The sequence below is a fragment of the Equus caballus genome, chromosome 25, assembly GCF_041296265.1.
Source record: "Equus caballus isolate H_3958 breed thoroughbred chromosome 25, TB-T2T, whole genome shotgun sequence".
Taxonomy (NCBI): Eukaryota; Metazoa; Chordata; class Mammalia; order Perissodactyla; family Equidae; genus Equus; species Equus caballus.
In genome coordinates, this window is record NC_091708.1 from 37,260,565 (window position 1) to 37,279,431 (window position 18,867).

Sequence of the window (18,867 nt, forward strand, 5' to 3'; positions counted from 1 at the left end):
CCTGTATTTTCTAATTTTACTATAAAGCACATGTATGACTTGTGTGGCTTTTTTCCCAAAGTGGAAAGTAAAACATTCAGAATCAGAGAGACAGAAGATCTTACCATAAAATCCATAGACCTGTGTTATCTGTCTACTTTCATGATTTCCTCGCAAAAGTGTAATACGATCGGGCCATTTAGCCTTTAGTGCAAGAAGATAAGTGAAGGTCTCCAAACTATAGTAACCTCTGTCTACAAAATCACCCTGCAAAGCAAAAGTTTACAGTTACAAACAATACAACAACAATGTATTTTTAAAATTATACCAAAGTGCCACAAACTCAGAGACACAGCCCAAAACAACAAAAATGAAGAGTTACACATTGAATTATTTGGAAATTGGGTCATAAGAAAAAATCCAAATGAAAGTAAATAAGCTGTTTGTACTAAATGTTTGTGCTAGTCTTAGGATTCAGGAGGCCTACAGGAACGCAGTGCAATGCTCTGGGGGTTTTCCCTGCAAAACCACCATTTTTTTTCAATTCTCTATTACCTATATTAATAGATGTTTCTAAAAGGTCATGTGTGAATCAAAATTTTAAAAATGAATTTCAAAAATCATTTTAATTATATCAGAAAAGCTGCCAACTTGGAGAAAATAGATTTTTGTAATAACATGATAATTGTAACACTGTTCTAGGTTCAGCTTTCTGTTTAACAGCTGCATATGATAATATATTATTTATACTTCCCATTAATGTTTTACTTGAGCCAGTATTAGACCAATGGGTAAATAACTAAAAGAATAGGAAAGTGACCCAGAGACTTTCAGAAGGAAGGAACATGATAGAAGGATTCAGAAAAAGTTCAACAGTAACATTACCTTACAAAAGAAAAGCAAGCAAGTATCCACCTTAATAGCAAATGCGTACATGTGTATACTCATCAATCCACAGATTAATAACAGATGAAAATGAATGCTCAAAAAGTCTGATAAAATAACAATATATTGAATATTTATGCTTTAAACCTGTGGTTCTGGGCTATTCTTCTGCCCAACCATTACTGAGAGCTACACCCCAGTCCTATGTATACAGCACTTTACTCAAGCAATTATTCTCAACTAGAGGACGCAGCAAAATGTAGAAAAGTACAGAATCACCTTTTCATAAATTAAGTGATTCTCACATGGCAATGAAATTATTATGTGATTTACATGTAATGAGTCAGATCCTTTCCATTTTAAATAAGTATTTGATATCACTGGTGTTTACATACCATAAATATGTAGTTTGTGTCAGGAACCTGACCTCCAGTTCTGAATAGCTCACAAAGGTCATAAAACTATAAAAGAAAGACAATATATGTTGATTACAATTCCTGTGGAGTAAAATAATAAAACTGAGAGCAAAATGTGTAAAGAAGCAGTTAATTAAGAGGACTTCAAATATTTATATTTACAAAAGGAAATAAAGTGTAAGCAAAACTGCCAAGCACACAGCTCCCAAGCCTAAAAAAGGGCACTAACATAAAGCTCATAATACCATTAAAGTCAGAGGTCTCCCCTGCTCAAATTTCTTTCCCATGTCTCCCTATCTATCACTTGAGAATCTGAAATCATTTAACTTATCAGTTACCTAACCTGTCAATAAGCTAACCTAACCACCCCATCCCAGTCAGCATCTATTTTAATGGATAAAAGATAAGGAAACAAGTGGATAAGAATTTCTTTCAAAGAATGAATTTACATACTTTAGAGTGTCATGAAGAGCAGATCAACCTACTTCCCATACTCTACCGTTGGGGATGTGTACCCTTAGGCTCCACAGCTGTGGAGTGTCTTCTTGATAATCAGTAAAAAAGAACTGTGTATTTCACCATATTCTAGTTGACTGAAAATTGGTAACTGATAAATTGAGCATTTGGTAACTTCAGTCAACTAGATTATCTTAATCCTAACTCCTTTTCTGAAAAGGATGAAAGGAAGTGACTGTAATACTATATAGATATTTCTTTTTTATTGTTCATACTGTGTGTGTATATATATATAAAATATATATATAAATAAATGACATATGATACACATACACACATTATATATACATCTGTGGGTTAGGAAGTGAGAAGTATACTTTCAAAGGGAGGAACTCTAGTAGAAATTGACAGCAAATATTTTAAACAAATAATAGTCTACCACTGAAGTGAGACTGAACATTTGTTTCATTCATTTACTTCCTAATTTTAAGAAGATAGAAAAATTTTATTTTAAACTTTCTAGAGTTTTTTTTAATCTAAGCTAGTAACAACTCTTCAGACTTATGAAACATTGTTATAAAGGGTAGTGCTTTATTTCTTTCAGTAGTTAACACCTAAATTTCAGTTTTGTTCACTGTGACAAAACAGATTCCTATACTGTTTTAACTGTTAGAAATTTAAGTAGTAATTTTATTTTCAAGTGTAAAAGATAAATGTGCAAGAAATTAATAGTTGTAATTGGCACAGTATTAAAAGAATTATCTCTAAATAATTATCTCTAAAGATTATTAAAATATTCCTTCCTTTTGTAACACATATCTGTGTGAAGCTGGATTGTCTTCATATACTTTAATTAGTATATCCTGAAAGATTGAATGCAGAGGCAAGTTATGAGAATCTAGCCATGTTCTATTTAGCCAGATGTAAAAGAAATTTGCAAAAAATATAAAACAATGCCTCTCATTTTTTTTATCATTTTTTTTTTTTTTTAAGATTGGCACCTGAGCTAACATCTGTTGCCAATCTTCTGGGTTTTTTTTCTTCTTCTCCCCAAAGCCTCCCAGTAAATAGTTGTATATTCTAGTCGTAGGCCCTTCTAGTTGTGGTATGTGGGACGCTACCCTCACCATGGCCTGATGAGTAGTGCGAGGTCTGCGCCCACAATCTGAATCGCCAAAACCCTGGCCACCGAAGCGGAGTGCACAAACTTAACCACTCGGCCACGGGGCCAACCCCTAAAAGCCATGCCACCTTCTCAGTAAATTTTTGTTTTGTTGTGGAAAACAGTTTATTTTTCACTAAAAATATATGTTACTATTTAATGAACTATTAATTTTTAAAATGAATTTAAGCCTTAAAAAAAATGAACAAAAAAATTTAAAAAAGAACAGTTTTAATTCTAATGTGGTAAATACCGACTGACACAACAAAAACTTTTTGGGGACTTCCAATTTTTAAGACTATGAATGGGTCCTGAAATCAAAAAGTTTATAAACTCCTGAGCTAGCCAACTGTATCCTTGCCTCCTCTAATGATGGAATAAAATCCACTCCTCAGGACTGATTTTCTTTTAAAATGAGAACATTTACAGAGTGTCTGTGATATGAAAAACATACAATAGGTGGTACAAATTATTTGTGAAATGATGAGGTAGGCTTCCAGTAATGTAGGACACAGTTAATTTTCTAATTTTCTGCACATGTTCTCGGTAAATGTTTATTGTATAAAGACTTTGGAAATATATATATTGGAAAAATCTTCCAATATAGAGTAGGAACTATGGGTCCCTGAAGTAGAATATCTGATCATCTATTAAACATATATAGGCTAAACGGAAACTTACAAAGCTTTTGTTCAAGAATATATTTTTATAAACAGCGGTAGAAAAGTTTAAGGATGCTTACTCTTTCACCATACTTTTATAAAAGCAACAGTCTCATAAAACTTTTTAATGTTCCCTTCCTAACTCTGTGTGTAGACATACTCAGTTTTACATAGTAAAACTGTGTAGTTACATTATAGGTATAGTTTTGTATTCCATTCTTTTCCCTAAACATTTTTTCATTTTGCTACATAGTTTCCGTTATAATCATTATTCATGACTGCCTTGAGTTGATAGATACACTTTATTAAAATGCTAGTCATGGAAAGTTGTTTCTTTTTTCTTTTTTAAAGACTGGCACCTGAGCTAACAACTGTTGTCAATCTTTTTTTTTTTTTTTCCCTGCTTTATTCCCCCAAACCCCCTGTACATAGTTGTATATCTTAGTTGCAGGTCCTTCTAGTTGTGGGATGTGGGACACTGCATCAACGTGGCCTGACGAGTGGTGCCATGTCCGTGCCCAGGATCCGAACCCTGGGCCGCCACAGCAGAGCGTGCAAACTTAACCACTCGGGCAGAGAGCCAGCCCCTGATAAATTTTTTTTTTTTCGCCTTTAAGACATAGTCAAAGAAGTGAAATTACTAGTCAGAGTAACACATATTTACATATATACGTGTGTGTTTACATAGACTGAGAGTGTGTACACATACAGATACATATGTATACATATGTGTATACATATAGATACAGTCCTGTGCTGCTTAACAACGGAATATATTCTAAGAAATGTGCCATTAGGTGATTTTGTAGTTGTGCGAGTATCATAGAGTGTACTTACACAAAACTAGATGGGATAGCCTACTACACACCTAGTCTATTTGTTACTAATCTTATGGGACCACTATCATAGATGCAGCCTGTCGTTGATCAAAACATCATTATGCGGCATATGACTGTACATCAAAATTCAAAAAGGGGTCTTATCATACTCTGTTAGATAGACTGGTCTAACACGTTGAGTGGATAACACACTGGCCATTTAGAAAGTGGAAATGACATTTCATCACACATCATCAAAAAAACTGTATTTGTTAACATCACACTCATCTCATCAGAAGAGTCTCTAAGTTGTTAGCCTCATGGTGATTGGACTCAATTTTTCTAAAAGCCCAATTTTTTATTTGAAAACTCAAATTTTGCCACTGGCAACAAACATTGTCAATTGTTTTCCTTGAAGTGACTAGCTCACTTCCTTTACTTTTGCAAAAATGGTCGCCAAATACCCACAGTTTGTCACTCATTTTCTCCAGTAAAAATAGTGTTCCATAAAAAAAGAGACTACTTCAGCTAGTGATGCAAAGAACTGCACAAGCACTTCTCCTTGAGCAAACCATCTCTCTTCGGTAGGCAGCAGGTGTGCTTTATGCATACTTCCTATGTCATCACATGCATTACCCAAGAGATGTATCTACAAGAGCTGAGAGTTCCAATTAATATTACTGCTTCATCAAGGACATTCTTAAGTGATCCTGGCATTTTATTTTACTCTGCATGCCTGCTGGTAAAGAATACAATGACAACCAGCACAGTCTGGTGCCACTCCCCTGATTCGTGCTGAGGCACCAGCAAATTTATCCTAATTGATTTTGTACCCTCAAGGGTCCATAGGCCATAGTTAAAGAATTTGTGAGCTAGCTGAAGTGGCTTCTTAAACAGCTAGTATGTAGCCAAGCCAGGACTTAAGTCAAGCTCTGTCTGACACTGAAGTCTACAATCTCCTCACTAGATTACACTATTTCAATGCTTCTCAGCGCTACATGCTTGCCAACATGTTTATTTATTCTCAACCCAATCCTGCAATTCCAGAACTGGCTCAAGGGGAAGACACTGTACAAGTCCCAAAGGATACATCTCACATTTGATTTACTCAGTCAGCAGACTTCAGAAGCTCCTCAACTTCCATGCTTTTGATTAGCAATTGTTTTAAAGGTCAAGTACAAGAGAAACAATGCTCAGTTGGTGGCATTCTTAAAATAACATGGGCTACCTGGCACCTAAATGAGTGTCAAAACTGAGCTCTGTTCCTTGGCAGCTGTGCGAGTTTGGGCTAATTCTTAATCTTTCACGCTCAGTTTCCTTCTCCATAAAATGACTCTCTCATAAGACTCTTGAAAAAATCTGACATGGAGTATGTGAAAAAGCACTTCGTTAACCTCAAAACACAAGATTAATGTTAGCAAAAACTGTACATTTGACTGAAGGTATATATAATATAAATTTCCAACTTTATGATTTTAATTACTTTTATTAGTTTGAAGCCGCCTCTAACTTCCTGACCTTTGATCATGGCTGTAATTCATCTAATGAAAAGTCTCTGATAACACAGGTAACCCCTCAATTTTAATATTCTAACCAGGGAAAAACAATACTTGGTTTCTAAAAGCTGGAATAAACCAAGTAGCTCCAGCTTTTAGGAGTGTGTTAAGGCACTGCTTATATTAATAACCTTTAGGTTAGCAAAATACAAATGTTTATTACCCTTTTTGAAACAAGTTATATGGAAATTTTAAGAAATCCACTCCTAAAGTCTATTCTAGAGAATTAGAATTCCAACCCATCAAAGATGATATAATAAGGCCTCTATTTAGAAGCTGATAACATGCAGATGTCAGATCTATTATAACCTCAACCATCCAGAGAACAGATGGAAAAACCAAAAAGAAAAGAGACTACTAAGTAGTCAAAATAGGAGTTTACTCACGGAGCAACCACCAATCACAACCAATTTACACATATTTCTGCTCCTTTAGGCAGTCACGTTTAAGGCAGGGAAATTTCACGGAAGACAGTAGGTCCCACTGCCATTCATAAATACTGTATTATCCACAATGTAATATATGTCTTATAGCTGCAACTCCTCTGCATGCATACAGCAGGTTGAGTGTGCTGTTCAGCGTTCATTTCCCTGTAAAAAAAACCTCTACACATACACAGAAGGTTTCCAAGGGTAAACACTGACAGTAAGAGTCTAATGATGAGGTGTGCCCCTCCTGTCACTACTTTGAAACTCTCAAAAACAAACAAAAACGTAGCGGATGAAAAACTGAACTAAATCTCATCTCATTACAGCAGTGACTTGCTGTGAAATCATGCACCAACAATTTTATCTTTCTGAACTTCTGCTGTTCTCATTCACACTAAGAAAATGACAAATCTTCAACAAAATATGACATGAGTGAATAGAACAAATGAAAAGGAAATGAATAGAATGAATAAAAAATTAGTGTCTAAAACCAAAGCATCTCCTATTAATCATAACTATGAGCAGTCTATGTTGTGTTTTATACCTCCCCCTTTCCACAGAGCAGTAACGGTACACTCTATTCACTTTGCAAGGATAATTTCAACAAACTTCATTAATAATCTGACCACTACCTTTTTTTTTTTTTAAAGATTTGCACCTGAGCTACATCTGTTGCCAATCTTTTTATCTTTTTCTTACTCCCCAAAGTCCCCCAGTACATAGCTGTATATTCCAGTTGCAGGTCCTTCTGGTTGTGCTATGTGGGACACAGCCTCAGCATGGCCTGATGAGCGGTGCTAGGTCTGTGCCCAGGATCTGAACCCGTGAAACCCCAGGCTGCCGAAGAGGAGTGTGCGAACTTAACCACTCGGCCAAAGGGCCAGCCTCTAACCACTACTTTTATTCACTGTAACAGTAACCAGGAATCATTACTGTCACACAGACTGAGGCAACCTAGCCACCCATCAGCTGTGGTTTTTTGCTTTTTGGGCTTTTTTAATATTTTGCAGCACAAGAGGAAACACACATGTACCATGGACAGCAAAAAAACTAAAAGTCTGCTCAGGAAATTTTACCTGTCCGTGTATGTCTCCACACACTGTTACTGGTGTCGATACTGGCTGGACATTTGACTCTTCCAAGAGGAGGTCACAAACATAGTCACATAGCCGCTGTAAAAAGAGAAAATAAAATGCAACTTTTTACTACAATATTAAAACTAAGGATCAAAGGCAAAAAAGACAAGAACTAATACATACATCGTTTGATAAGAAAGGAAACTATCCTTTGATGATTCTGGGATTAGATTCTGCCAGCTTTCACTTTCATCTCATAATGTCTAAGAATGATACAATGACTATTTCAAAATGCAAACTCCCTGGCTACACAAACAATAGGTTCTAATAGACAGATGGCTTTACAAAGAACTAGAAAATGATGCTTTTCACTAAAAAATGTAAGAGTAAATAATCTTAACAGGAAAAGTTTTTATTTGCTGATTTTCAAAGTAAACTGCAAACCATGCACTTACTATACGATCCAGCAATTGTACTCTTGGCAATGAAAAGTTATGTTCACATAAAAATCTGTACAGACACAACCAGAGGCACTCACAACTAGAATATACAACTGTAACTGAGGGGTTTTGGGGAGAAGAAAAAAAAAAGAAGATTGGCAACAGTTGTTAGCTCAGGAGCCAATCTTTAAAAAAAAAAAAATCTGTACAGAAATGTCCATAGAAGCTTAATTCACGATAGCCAAAAACTGGAAATAAATCAGATGTCCTTCAATAAGTGAACAGCTAAACAAACTGTGGTACATCCACACTAGAAAACATTATTCAGCCATAAATAAAAAGAAACAAACTATTGACACACAAAAACCTGGATGAATCTTACGGGATTTATGCTGAGTGATAAAAAACCTATCCCCTACATGCTGTATGATTCCATTTATATAGCATGCCTGAAATGACAAATCTATAGACATGGAGACCAGATTAGTGGTTGCCAGGGGTCCAGGAGTTAGAGGCAGCAGGAGGGAAGTAGGTGTGGTTATAAAAGGACAACATGAGGAATCCTTGTGGTGATGGAACTGTCTGTGTCTTGAATGCGGTTTTGGATCCATGAGACTACAGATGTAATAAAATTGCACAGAACTAAATACATACACACTCTCACACACACAAATAAGTATAAGTAAAACTGGAGAAATCCGAAAAGGTACAATCTGTGGATTGTACTGATGTCAATATTCTGTTGTGGTATTTGTAACTTAGTTCTACAATTTGTTACTAATGGGAAAAACTGGGTGAAGAGCACATGGGATTTCTCAGTATTCTTTCTTTCTTTTTTTTTTCGTGAGGAAGATTGTTGCTGAGCTAACACCTGTGCCAATCTTCCTCTATTTTGCATGTGGGATGCCGCCAGAGTGAGGCTTGATGAGTGGTGTGTAGGTCCATGCCTGGGATCTGAACCCACAAATTAGGCTGCCAAAGCGGAGTGCATGAACTCAACCACTATGCCACCAGGCTGGCCCCTCTTGGTATTATTTCTTACAACTGCATATAAATCCTCAATTATCTAAAAATAAAAAGGTTAACTAAAATTAATTAATTGATTACAAAATGCAAATCTAAAATTGAGGAGTACTAAGTTTTTTTAAATGACTTTAAATGTTTGCATTTTTGAAATATTTGTCCTCTGACAGCACTCAAATCAAAAGATTTCACAGAAGGAAAATGATCCTAACAAGAGCTGTCTAGAAAAGGAAGTGTATAGTCCCACTACGTATAGAGAACTGGATGGGAACCTTCCTCCCATCTGAGACCAGCTTATACTATAACCAGAGGCCCCACTGGATTTTAGGATAGGTCTGCCAAGAAAGGAGAAATTAAACCACACAAGCATAATGAAATGATTTTAAATATCAATTAAGGAATCTAAATGCTACAATTTACTTAAATATATGAGAGAGAGAGACTTCAACAGTTGCAGCTACAACACTTTACACAGAGGCAAGCATAGGAGAGAACTCACAGTGGGGGCGGGGGGGGTCACAGGAGGCAAAAAGGCCCCCAAAAGAAAACGAGGGGAAATAGGGATGTTTAGAAATTTCTAAATAAAATAGCCTGTTCTAATTCCTCAACTAAGTTCCTGACCTTCAAACAGCATCTCAAAGACAAGATCTTCCTTTTGGCCTAGAGTCCTTCTGGCCTTCAGTCCCTGAGTAGCTAGCTCCTCCTTGTGTTGAATTTCCCCAAACCCTCAGTTGCTTCGACAAACGATCCTTAGGCTTGCCACATAATTCATCCATTATTCATAAAAGGAACAGATACAGGTGAGTGAAACAACGTTTCCGAGCTCAGAGCCTTAACTTTATAATGAAAGATGCTCTCTAGGGTTCCTTCAGATGTAAAATTCCGGTTTGCATTAAAAACCACGTACGCCAAATCTCTTGCTTGACCCGGATGATAAGACTGAGATTCACAAGCATTCAGATTACAAAACTACTTAATCTTAGGGACAGATCTGGAAGCCAGGTTTCCTACCTCTTTCCACTACACTATCTTTAATATTTAGTTGTTCAATGAAACCAGTATTTATGAGAGCCTAATATGGAAGCGGGTATCGTTCCAGACACAAAGTAAACAAACAGTAATGACCAAACAGACTAAATGCTCTGCTCTCAGGGGCTTACTCTCTAATGGGGAGAGATACAGACAATAAACAAATAAATAATAGATATATACTAATTTTTCAGATAGTGATAAGAGGTATGGAGAAAAATGAAGCGCTGGAACAGGAATAAAAAGAGTGGTAAAGTTAGGAGGTAGGCACTGATATTTCAAATAGGGTGAGCATGGAAGCCTTACTGATAGTGACTTTTGAGCAAAAATCTGAAAAAGGTAAGGTTATGGGGGAACAGCATTGCAGGCAGAGAGAACAGTAAGTACAAAATGCCAAGAGGTGGAAGCATGCTGGCTGTTTGACAAACACCATCAAGGGCTGGTGTGGTTGGAGTAGACTGAATGAGGAGAGAAATAGGAGAGCACCACAGAATTGGTCCTTGGGGGTGAACGTAAAGACCTAGGTTTTTAATGGGAAGTCATTAGAGGGTCCTGAGCAGAGGAGTGATAGGATCTGATGTCTGCTATGTTGAAAATGGACAATGGGGAAGTTAGGGTAGAGAAGAGGCAAAGGCAGAAGTAGGGAGACCACTGACGAGGCTTCCTCAACCATCTAGGTAAAAGTTAATACTGGCTTGGACCAGAGTCATAAAAGTAGTGGTCACAAGGGAACAGATTCCAGATGTTTACTGAATGTAGCATCCATCAGATTTGGGAACAAGTGGATACAGAATATTAAAAGAAAAGAATCAAGGATGACTTAAGGTTTTTGGCTTCAGTAACTGAAGGATGGAAACAGTCATTTCTCAGATAGTTAAGACTCCAAGGAAAGATTTTCTTCTATTGTAGCTTTTTTTTTCCTTTTAAATAGACTTCATTTTTCAGAGCAGTTTTAGGTTAACAGTAAAACTGAGCACAAGGTACAAAGAGTTCCCATATATCCCCTGCTCACAAACACACACAGCCTCCTGTATATCAACATCCCACATTAGAATGGTATATTTGCTACAACTGATGAACCTACACTGACACATCATTATTACCTAGAGTCCACGGTTTACGCTGGGGGTCACTCTTGGTGTACATTCTATGGGTTTTGACAAACGTATAATGACATGCATCCAGAATTGTAGTATCATACAGAATAGTTTCTCTGCCCTAAAAATACTCCATGCTACATCTATTCATCTCTCTCTCTCCCCTCAATTCCTGGAAACCAATGATCTTTTTACTGTCACCACATCTGCCTTTTCCAGAATGTCATATAGTTGGAATCATACGTACGTGGTCTTTTCAGGTTAGCTTCTTTCTCGTAGTAAACTGCATTTAAGGTTCCTTCATGTTTTTTCATGGCTAGACTATTTCTTTTCACCACTGAATAATATTCCATTGTCCCAATGTACCAGTTTATTTATCCATTTGCCTACTGAAGGACATTTTGGTTGCTTCCAAATTTGGCAATTTTGAATAACACTGCCATAAACATCTGTGTATGGGTTTTGGGTGGCCCTAAGTTTTCAATTCATTTGGGTAAATAGCAAGGAGCATGACTGCTAGATTGTACGGCACGAGTATGCTTAGTTTGGCAGGAAACTGCCTTTAGTCTGGTAAGAAATGGTCTTCCAAAGTGGCTGTGCTATTTTGCAATTCTATCAGCAATGAATCAGAGTCCCTGTTGCCCTACAACTTTGTCAACATTTGGTGTTGTCAATGTTCTGGTTTCTGGCCATTCTAATAGGCGTAAGGTGGCATTACATTGTTCTTTTAATTTGCATTTCCCTAATGACATATGATATGGAGTACCTTTTCATATGCTTGTCAACTGTATATCTTCTTTGGCAAGGTGTCTGTTCAGGTCCTTGGCCCATTTTTTAATGGGGTTGTTGTTTTCTTGTTGTTGAGTTTTAAGAGTTCTTTGTGAGCCAGCCCTGACGGCCTAAGCATGCCCTGCTTCAGTGGCCCAGGTTTGGTTCCCAGGCACGGAACCACACCACTTGCCTGTCAGTAGCCATGCTGTGGCAGCAGCTCACATAGAAGAACCAGAAGAACTTACAACTATATGCAACTACTACATACTGGGGCTTTCAGGGGGGTCGGGGTGGGGGAAGATTGGTGACAGATTTTAGCTTAGGGTGAATCTTCCCCTGCAAAAAAAGAGTTCTTTGTGTATTTTGGATAAAAGTCCTTTATCATATATATCTTTTGCAAACATTTTCTCCCAGTCTGTGGCTTGTCTCCTCATTCTCTTGACACTGTCTTTTGCAAAGCAAAAGTTTTTAATTTTAATGAAGTCCAGCTTATCAATTATTTTTTTTCATGAGATTGTTTTGTTTGGGTTTGGTTTGAGGGATGGGGAAGCAGGAATTTGATGGGTTTTTTTAACAACTCCATTGAGTTATAATTCACATACCATAAAATTCACCCCTTTAAAGTGTAAAATTTAATGGTTTTCAGTATATTCTGTGGACAACCACCACCATAATCAATTTGAGAACATTTTCATCACCCCAAAAAGAAATTCTGTACCATTTAGCAGTCACTCTCCATTTCCCACAACCCTACCCTACGGCCTTAGGCAACCACTAATCTACTTTCTGTCTCTACAGATTTCTCCATTTTGGACATCTGATATGTGGCCTTTTGTGACTGGATTCTTTCACTTAACATAATGTTTTTAAGGTTCATCCATACTGTAACACGTGTAACTACTTTGTTCTTTTTTATAATTGAATAATATTCCATTGTATGTATTTACCGCTTTTTGTTTACCCATTCATCAGTTGCTGGAATTTAGGTTGTTTCCACAAATTAGCTGTGAGAGTTTGATTTTGACACATTGAGTCTTAGATGCCTATCAGACTTCCAAGTGCCTAAGATGTTCTGGAAACAGTTGACCAAATGAGTCTTGAATTTCAGGAAAAGGATCCAGGCCAGAAAGAGCAATTTGGAGACTGTCAGGATATACATATTTCGAGTCATGAGACTAGAAGCAATAAGTAAAGTGGTTGCTTACAAATAGAGAAAAGGAAAAGTTCAAGAAATGAGCCTCAAAAAACTAAAACTAGAACTACCATATGATCCAGCTATCCCACTACTGGGTATCTACCCAAACAATCTGAAACCAACAATCCAAAATAGCATCTGCACCCCTATGTTCATTGCAGCACTATTCACAATAGCTAAGACATGGAAACAATCCAAGTGCCCATCAACTGATGATTGGATAAAGAAGATGTGGGGGGGGGGGTGTGTATATACACACACACACACATACACACGCACATACATACACAATGGAATACTGTTCAGCCATAAAAAAAGACAAATTCATCCCATTTGCAGTAACATGGAAGGACCTGGAGGGAATTATGCTAAGTGAAATAAGCCAGACTGAGAAAGACAAACACCAGATGATTTTACTAATATGTGGAACATAAACAAACACATGGACAAAGAAAACAGTTCAGTGGTTACCAAGGGAAGGGGGTTTGGGGGTGGGCAGAAGGGGGTGAAGGGGAGCACTTATGTGGTGACAGTCAAGAAATAATGTAGAACTGAAATTTCACATTGACGTAAACTATTATGAACTCAATTAAAAAAAAAAAAAAGAAAGAAATGAGCCTTAAGACTCCCCTTAGAAGTTAGGGGGAAAAGGAGGAAGCAGCAAGAAACTGCTTAGTGAGGAACAAAGGAAACCATGGGAGTATGGGTATTCTGGAGGTCCAGTGAAGGAAATGTTTCAAAAGGAGTGATCAACTGTGTTCAATGCTACTGGAAGGTCAAATCTTAAGAAACAGAGTAGGACTGAAAGGGAATACATACTCCTTTATTCCTAAATAAACAAGTACCAATCCCAGAATATCTTATACTCTAGAGCAGAAAAGTGGTATATCAAGGAAATCCAAGGCATAGTTCAGAGCTTCAGAGCACAGCCTTTGAAGTTAAAGAGATGAGACAGCACATATCAGCTCCACCTCTTACTACCTATTACTTAGCTTATTGTCTCTTACTTAGCTGTGCAACCCTGAGCAAGTTAGTTGATCTCTCTGGGCCTCAGTTTCCTCATGCACAAAACAGAGCTACCAGCCTGAGGATATTCTGAGGATTAAACAAGATAGCGCATGCAAAGTGCTCTGCAGAGCTTTTACACACACACACAGAGTCATACACTCAATCTACCACATACAAGTGTATGCCGAATTATAAAATACGACCTATAAGACTATACATCAAACCCATAATAGCAGTTGCTGGAGATGTCAAACAAAAGGAATTCCACTTTCATCTTTGTTTATTTCTTTTACTTTTTAAAAAAAGTGTAAAAAATTTTATTCTTGGTGGAAGGAAATACTGAGGTATTGGTAGAGTGTTCTTCATATTTTGCTGTTACTGCATTTCTTTTTTTAAAAAAACTTAATAAATGTCATTTTGAAACTAGAAAACAGCCTTAATTGAAAAAAATGCAAGATGCAGAATAATGTATACGCTACCTCTTGTATTAAAGGAAAAAAAACATATACACATGCACACACGTACATCTACACACTTGCTTATTTTTATTTGTATAGGCCTAAACTGCTGTTTCTGGAAGCATCCATAAGAAACATAACACTGGCTACCAATATGAGGAAGAGCACTGGGTGGCTGGGGGCAGGAGTGGAAGGAAGACTTAACATTTATAGCCTTCAAACTTTTTAAGTTTGGAACCATATAACTGTATAACCTATACAAAAAAACATTAAAAATGTATTACCAGAAAAAACAGTCTTTCCAAAAGATGGTGTTGGGACAACTAGATTTCCAAATGCAAAAGAATTAACTTGGACCCCTCACAGTATATACAAGAATTAAAACGATTAACGACCTAAATATAAGAGCTAAAACTACAAAACTCTTAGAGGAAAACATAGGGGTAAATCTTCCTGACCCTGGATTTGGCAGTGGAGTCTTGGATATACCAAAAGCTTGAGCAATAAAAGAAAAAATAAATAAGCTTGACTTCATCAAAATTAAAAACTTGTGTTCATCAAAGGACATTATCAAGAAAGTGAAAAGACAATCTGCAGAATGGGAGAAAATACTTCGAAATCATATATCTGATAGGGGTTTAACGTCCAGAATATATAAAGAACTACTACAACTCAACAACAAAATGACAAACGACCCAATTAAAAAATGGGGAAAGGACTTGAATAGACATTGTCTCCAAGAAGATATACAAATGGCTAATAAGCACATGAAAAGATGCTCAATACCGTTAGTCACTAGGGAAATAAATGGAAATCAAAACCACAATGGGAGACCACTTCACATATACTAGGATGGCTATAATTTTTTAAAAACAGAAAATAAGAAGTGTTCATGAGGACGTAGAGAAATTGGAACCTTCATATATTGCTGGTAGGAATATAAAATGGTGCAGCCACTGTGGAAAACAGTTTGGTAGTTCCTTAAATGCTAAACACAGAATAACCATATAACCCAGCAACTCCACTTCTGGGTATATACCCAAAAGAATCAAAAGCAGGGACTCGAACAGATACAGTGCACCAATGTTCACAGTGGCATTACAAGCCAAAAGGTGGAAACAACCCAAGTGTCCATCAACAGATGAATGAATAAACAAAAATGTGCTACATCCATATAATGGAATATTATTCAGCCAAAGAAAGGAATGAAGTGCTGATATATGTTAAAATATCGATGAACCTTAAAAACATTACGCTAAGTGAAATAAGCCAGTAACAAAAGGCCACATATGATTCAATTTATATGAAATAACAAAAATGGGCAAATCCATAGAGATAGAAAGTAGATGAGTTGTGGCTTAGGGTTGGGGTTTAGGGTGGGGGGAAATGGGGAGTTACTGCTAACAGGGATAGAGTTTCTCTTTGGGGTAGTGAAAATGTTCTAACATTGATTATGGTGACGGCTGCACAATTCCATGAATATATTAAAACTCACTGAATTGTATACTTTAAAAGTGAACTTTATGATATGTGAATTTTATCTCAATAAAGCTGTTATTTTTTTAAAAAATAAATAATATATATCTTATTAAAAAAATAATAATTACCACCTTTACCACAACCACCCAAATCCACTCCTATGGATAGAGACAGTTGTTCATTCCAGTCAATTTCAAAAGATCAGTGTTGTACAGCATTTATTTTTTTTTTTTTTTTTTTTTTTTTTTTTTTTTTTTTTTTTTTTTTTTTTTAAAGATTTTATTTTTTCCTTTTTCTCCCCAAAGCCCCCCGGTACATAGTTGTGTATTCTTCGTTGTGGGTTCTTCTAGTTGTGGCATGTGGGACGCTGCCTCAGCGTGGTCGGATGAGCAGCGCCATGTCCGCGCCCAGGATTCGAACCAACGAAACACTGGGCCGCCTGCAGCGGAGCGCGCGAACTTAACCACTCAGCCACGGGGCCAGCCCCTACAGCATTTATTTTTATTATAATCCATTAGATCTGTGATATATAATTTATTTTTATAGTAATTAGTTCCAAAAGTTTATAATCTACTATTTTGCATCTTTTTTTTTTACCCTAACTCATTTCCATCTAGCTTAAGGGTATTCCCAAAGAACAAATATGCCATGTTTGGCCTGTAATATTTTATAGTCTTTCATTACTACCTCCCTTCTCCTCATCTTGCCAGAATAAAAAGCACTACTCTTTTTAGGTTAGCTTCATAGAGCAGGAATTAATACTTTGAAAAATTTTTTTTTCTGATACTATACAATTTTCAAAATAAAACAGTATAGTGATGTTTTAAGGTACTTATCTCAGGACCTTACCCAACTTTCTTAGGTATAATGCCTTGCTCAATTAATATCTGCAGTATTGGTTCAGGTATACTCACCAAATCTCCTCAAAGAGAATTCCACCAAGGTACTTGCAGAAGTGCTTTGCTGTCATTTGTACAAGAGTGGGCAGAGTTTTCTGTTTGCCGCCATGAAGCCTGCGTGTTGTCAGACACTTGTCCTGTCCACACTCCTTTCAGATTTCACATCTTTTAAGAACAGGCCTAACTTCTATCAGTGAAGGTCAGAGCCCATACCATGAACACAACTTGGATGTTTCCCCTTAACACATCCTCTGACACAAGGCGCCCCAGAAGCTCATCTCCCAATCTTCTTTCCACAATACGTCTCTGGGAGAGAAAAGTTGTCTATTTCCCACAACATTAATCTCTCTACTTGCCCACTCTCAGGAAACTGTTGGTTACTTGTAAACTTCAGTGCTCCACTGTGTAGACCTCTTTAAAGATCAAATATTAAAATATTACCCAAAAAACCAACCTACTATAAACTCCACCCTAAATTAAGCCAAACTGTCCTCTAGAGAGGCCTGTACTCACCCTGCATTATACTGTCCTCCTTTCTCAACTGCTTTTTCCCAAATTGCACTTTAATGTCATGCCATCAACCGGTAGTAAGGGACATTATAGGAAAGAGTCCTCTAGAGAGCTTGTCACAGTGTAGACTATAAACAAGGTGTATAGGATGCTGTGGTTAAACAGCTGCCTTCAAGGAGGACCCAGGGGAAGAATGTCTCTCTGCTCCCTTTATCAGGGATAGACGTGACTTCCCTGAGAAGCTTGTTTTTATCACCTTGTAGACTCTAAATTTTTTAATTGATTAGTTTCCATCTTTCTGTAGGTTCCTAGAAAGCTTAAGACCTAATCTCAAAGAAGTAACCTGGTCCTCATCAGAGCTTTTATTTTGTATACTACTCTCACTGTTACTGGTGGCTCCATCTTGGTTTCCTATCTTTATTTTCTCTGTCTCATTTTTCTTACTTATTCTGAATGTACTTTATCTTGCTATATTGAAGGAATCTTTGCAAATCACTCTATATCCTTTTTGGAGCAAAGTGAATTATCATTTAATTAATATTCTGAAACTAATCACAGCACAGATTCCAGAGGGACTCCATGATTCCCATATTTGAAGGTGCCAGAATTTGCACCCACATATCACTGGCTCTCCTAGCTCATAATGCCTGCTGAACTGCAAGTCACCCCTAGTAACTGGCCCACACCCCCAGTGCTCATCTGAAAGTAACAGGAGACAAGACACTAAAGAACATCACTGTGAAACCCTGCCAGTCTCAAAGGCCAGTGAGTGTTCAGAGAACACACGCAAAAACTACTTAGGCAGCATCTTCAACCCCAGGCCAGGCATGCTAACTTGAGGAAAATAACAGCTGCCTCCTGTAACTGCCACTTCTGTAGTGCCAACGAAGGATTTAGGGCGCTGAGTCTCTAAGCCAAAGCCGTTGCCTCTCATCTATCCAGTTCAGCAGTAGCTTACAAATTCATATCGAGCACACACAAAAATAAGAAGTCTATGAAATCTCTACAAATTCTATATAAATAATCAGCCAGCTACAGCCAGTGGCCTCACAGAGCCCAGCCTTGCCACTGGAGAGCGAGGCTCCTCCAGAGCCCTTCACAGCTTTGCTCTGCTGCTGGGTTTGGAGGAAGCATGGTTTCTCTTACTGCTCCAAAACAGTCACCAAGGCAAGAGTGTCAATCTTATCTCAAATGTAGGGCAAACTACACCCATCTCTCCCCACAATGCCCAATTAATTCCTAATGCTTGATGACCTCCATTCTCAGGAGGTCCTACTTCTGTTCTCTACCTTTTCCTCAAAATACTTGTTCATGGTTCCATTCTATTCTCCGCTCCTGTCTCCCTGTTTCCTCTTGCCCCTCAAACACACTGGATATTCAATTTTTATAATTCTTTGTCTAGCTGATCTTGCTATCTAAAACATACTATTTCCTTTTACATACTGGTATTTATAAAATACCCTTATCTTAAGAAACAAAAATCTATCTAAAATTATATTTTACAGAGCCTTTGCACAAAG

The 18,867-nt window shown here is 37.3% G+C and overlaps 1 protein-coding gene across 1 annotated transcript in view; it reads right to left on the reverse strand.

The window, feature by feature from the left end:
- Nucleotides 1–18,867, reverse strand: part of PPP6C (protein phosphatase 6 catalytic subunit) — a 36,935-nt gene that overhangs the window by 7,740 nt on the left and 10,328 nt on the right. The window contains exons 2-4 of the mRNA XM_003364136.5: nucleotides 7,439–7,534; nucleotides 1,260–1,325; nucleotides 105–246 (exon numbers count right to left, since the gene is read on the reverse strand). Coding sequence (XP_003364184.1) covers nucleotides 105–246; nucleotides 1,260–1,325; nucleotides 7,439–7,534 — 304 coding nt within the window. The remainder of the gene's footprint in view (nucleotides 1–104; nucleotides 247–1,259; nucleotides 1,326–7,438; nucleotides 7,535–18,867) is intronic.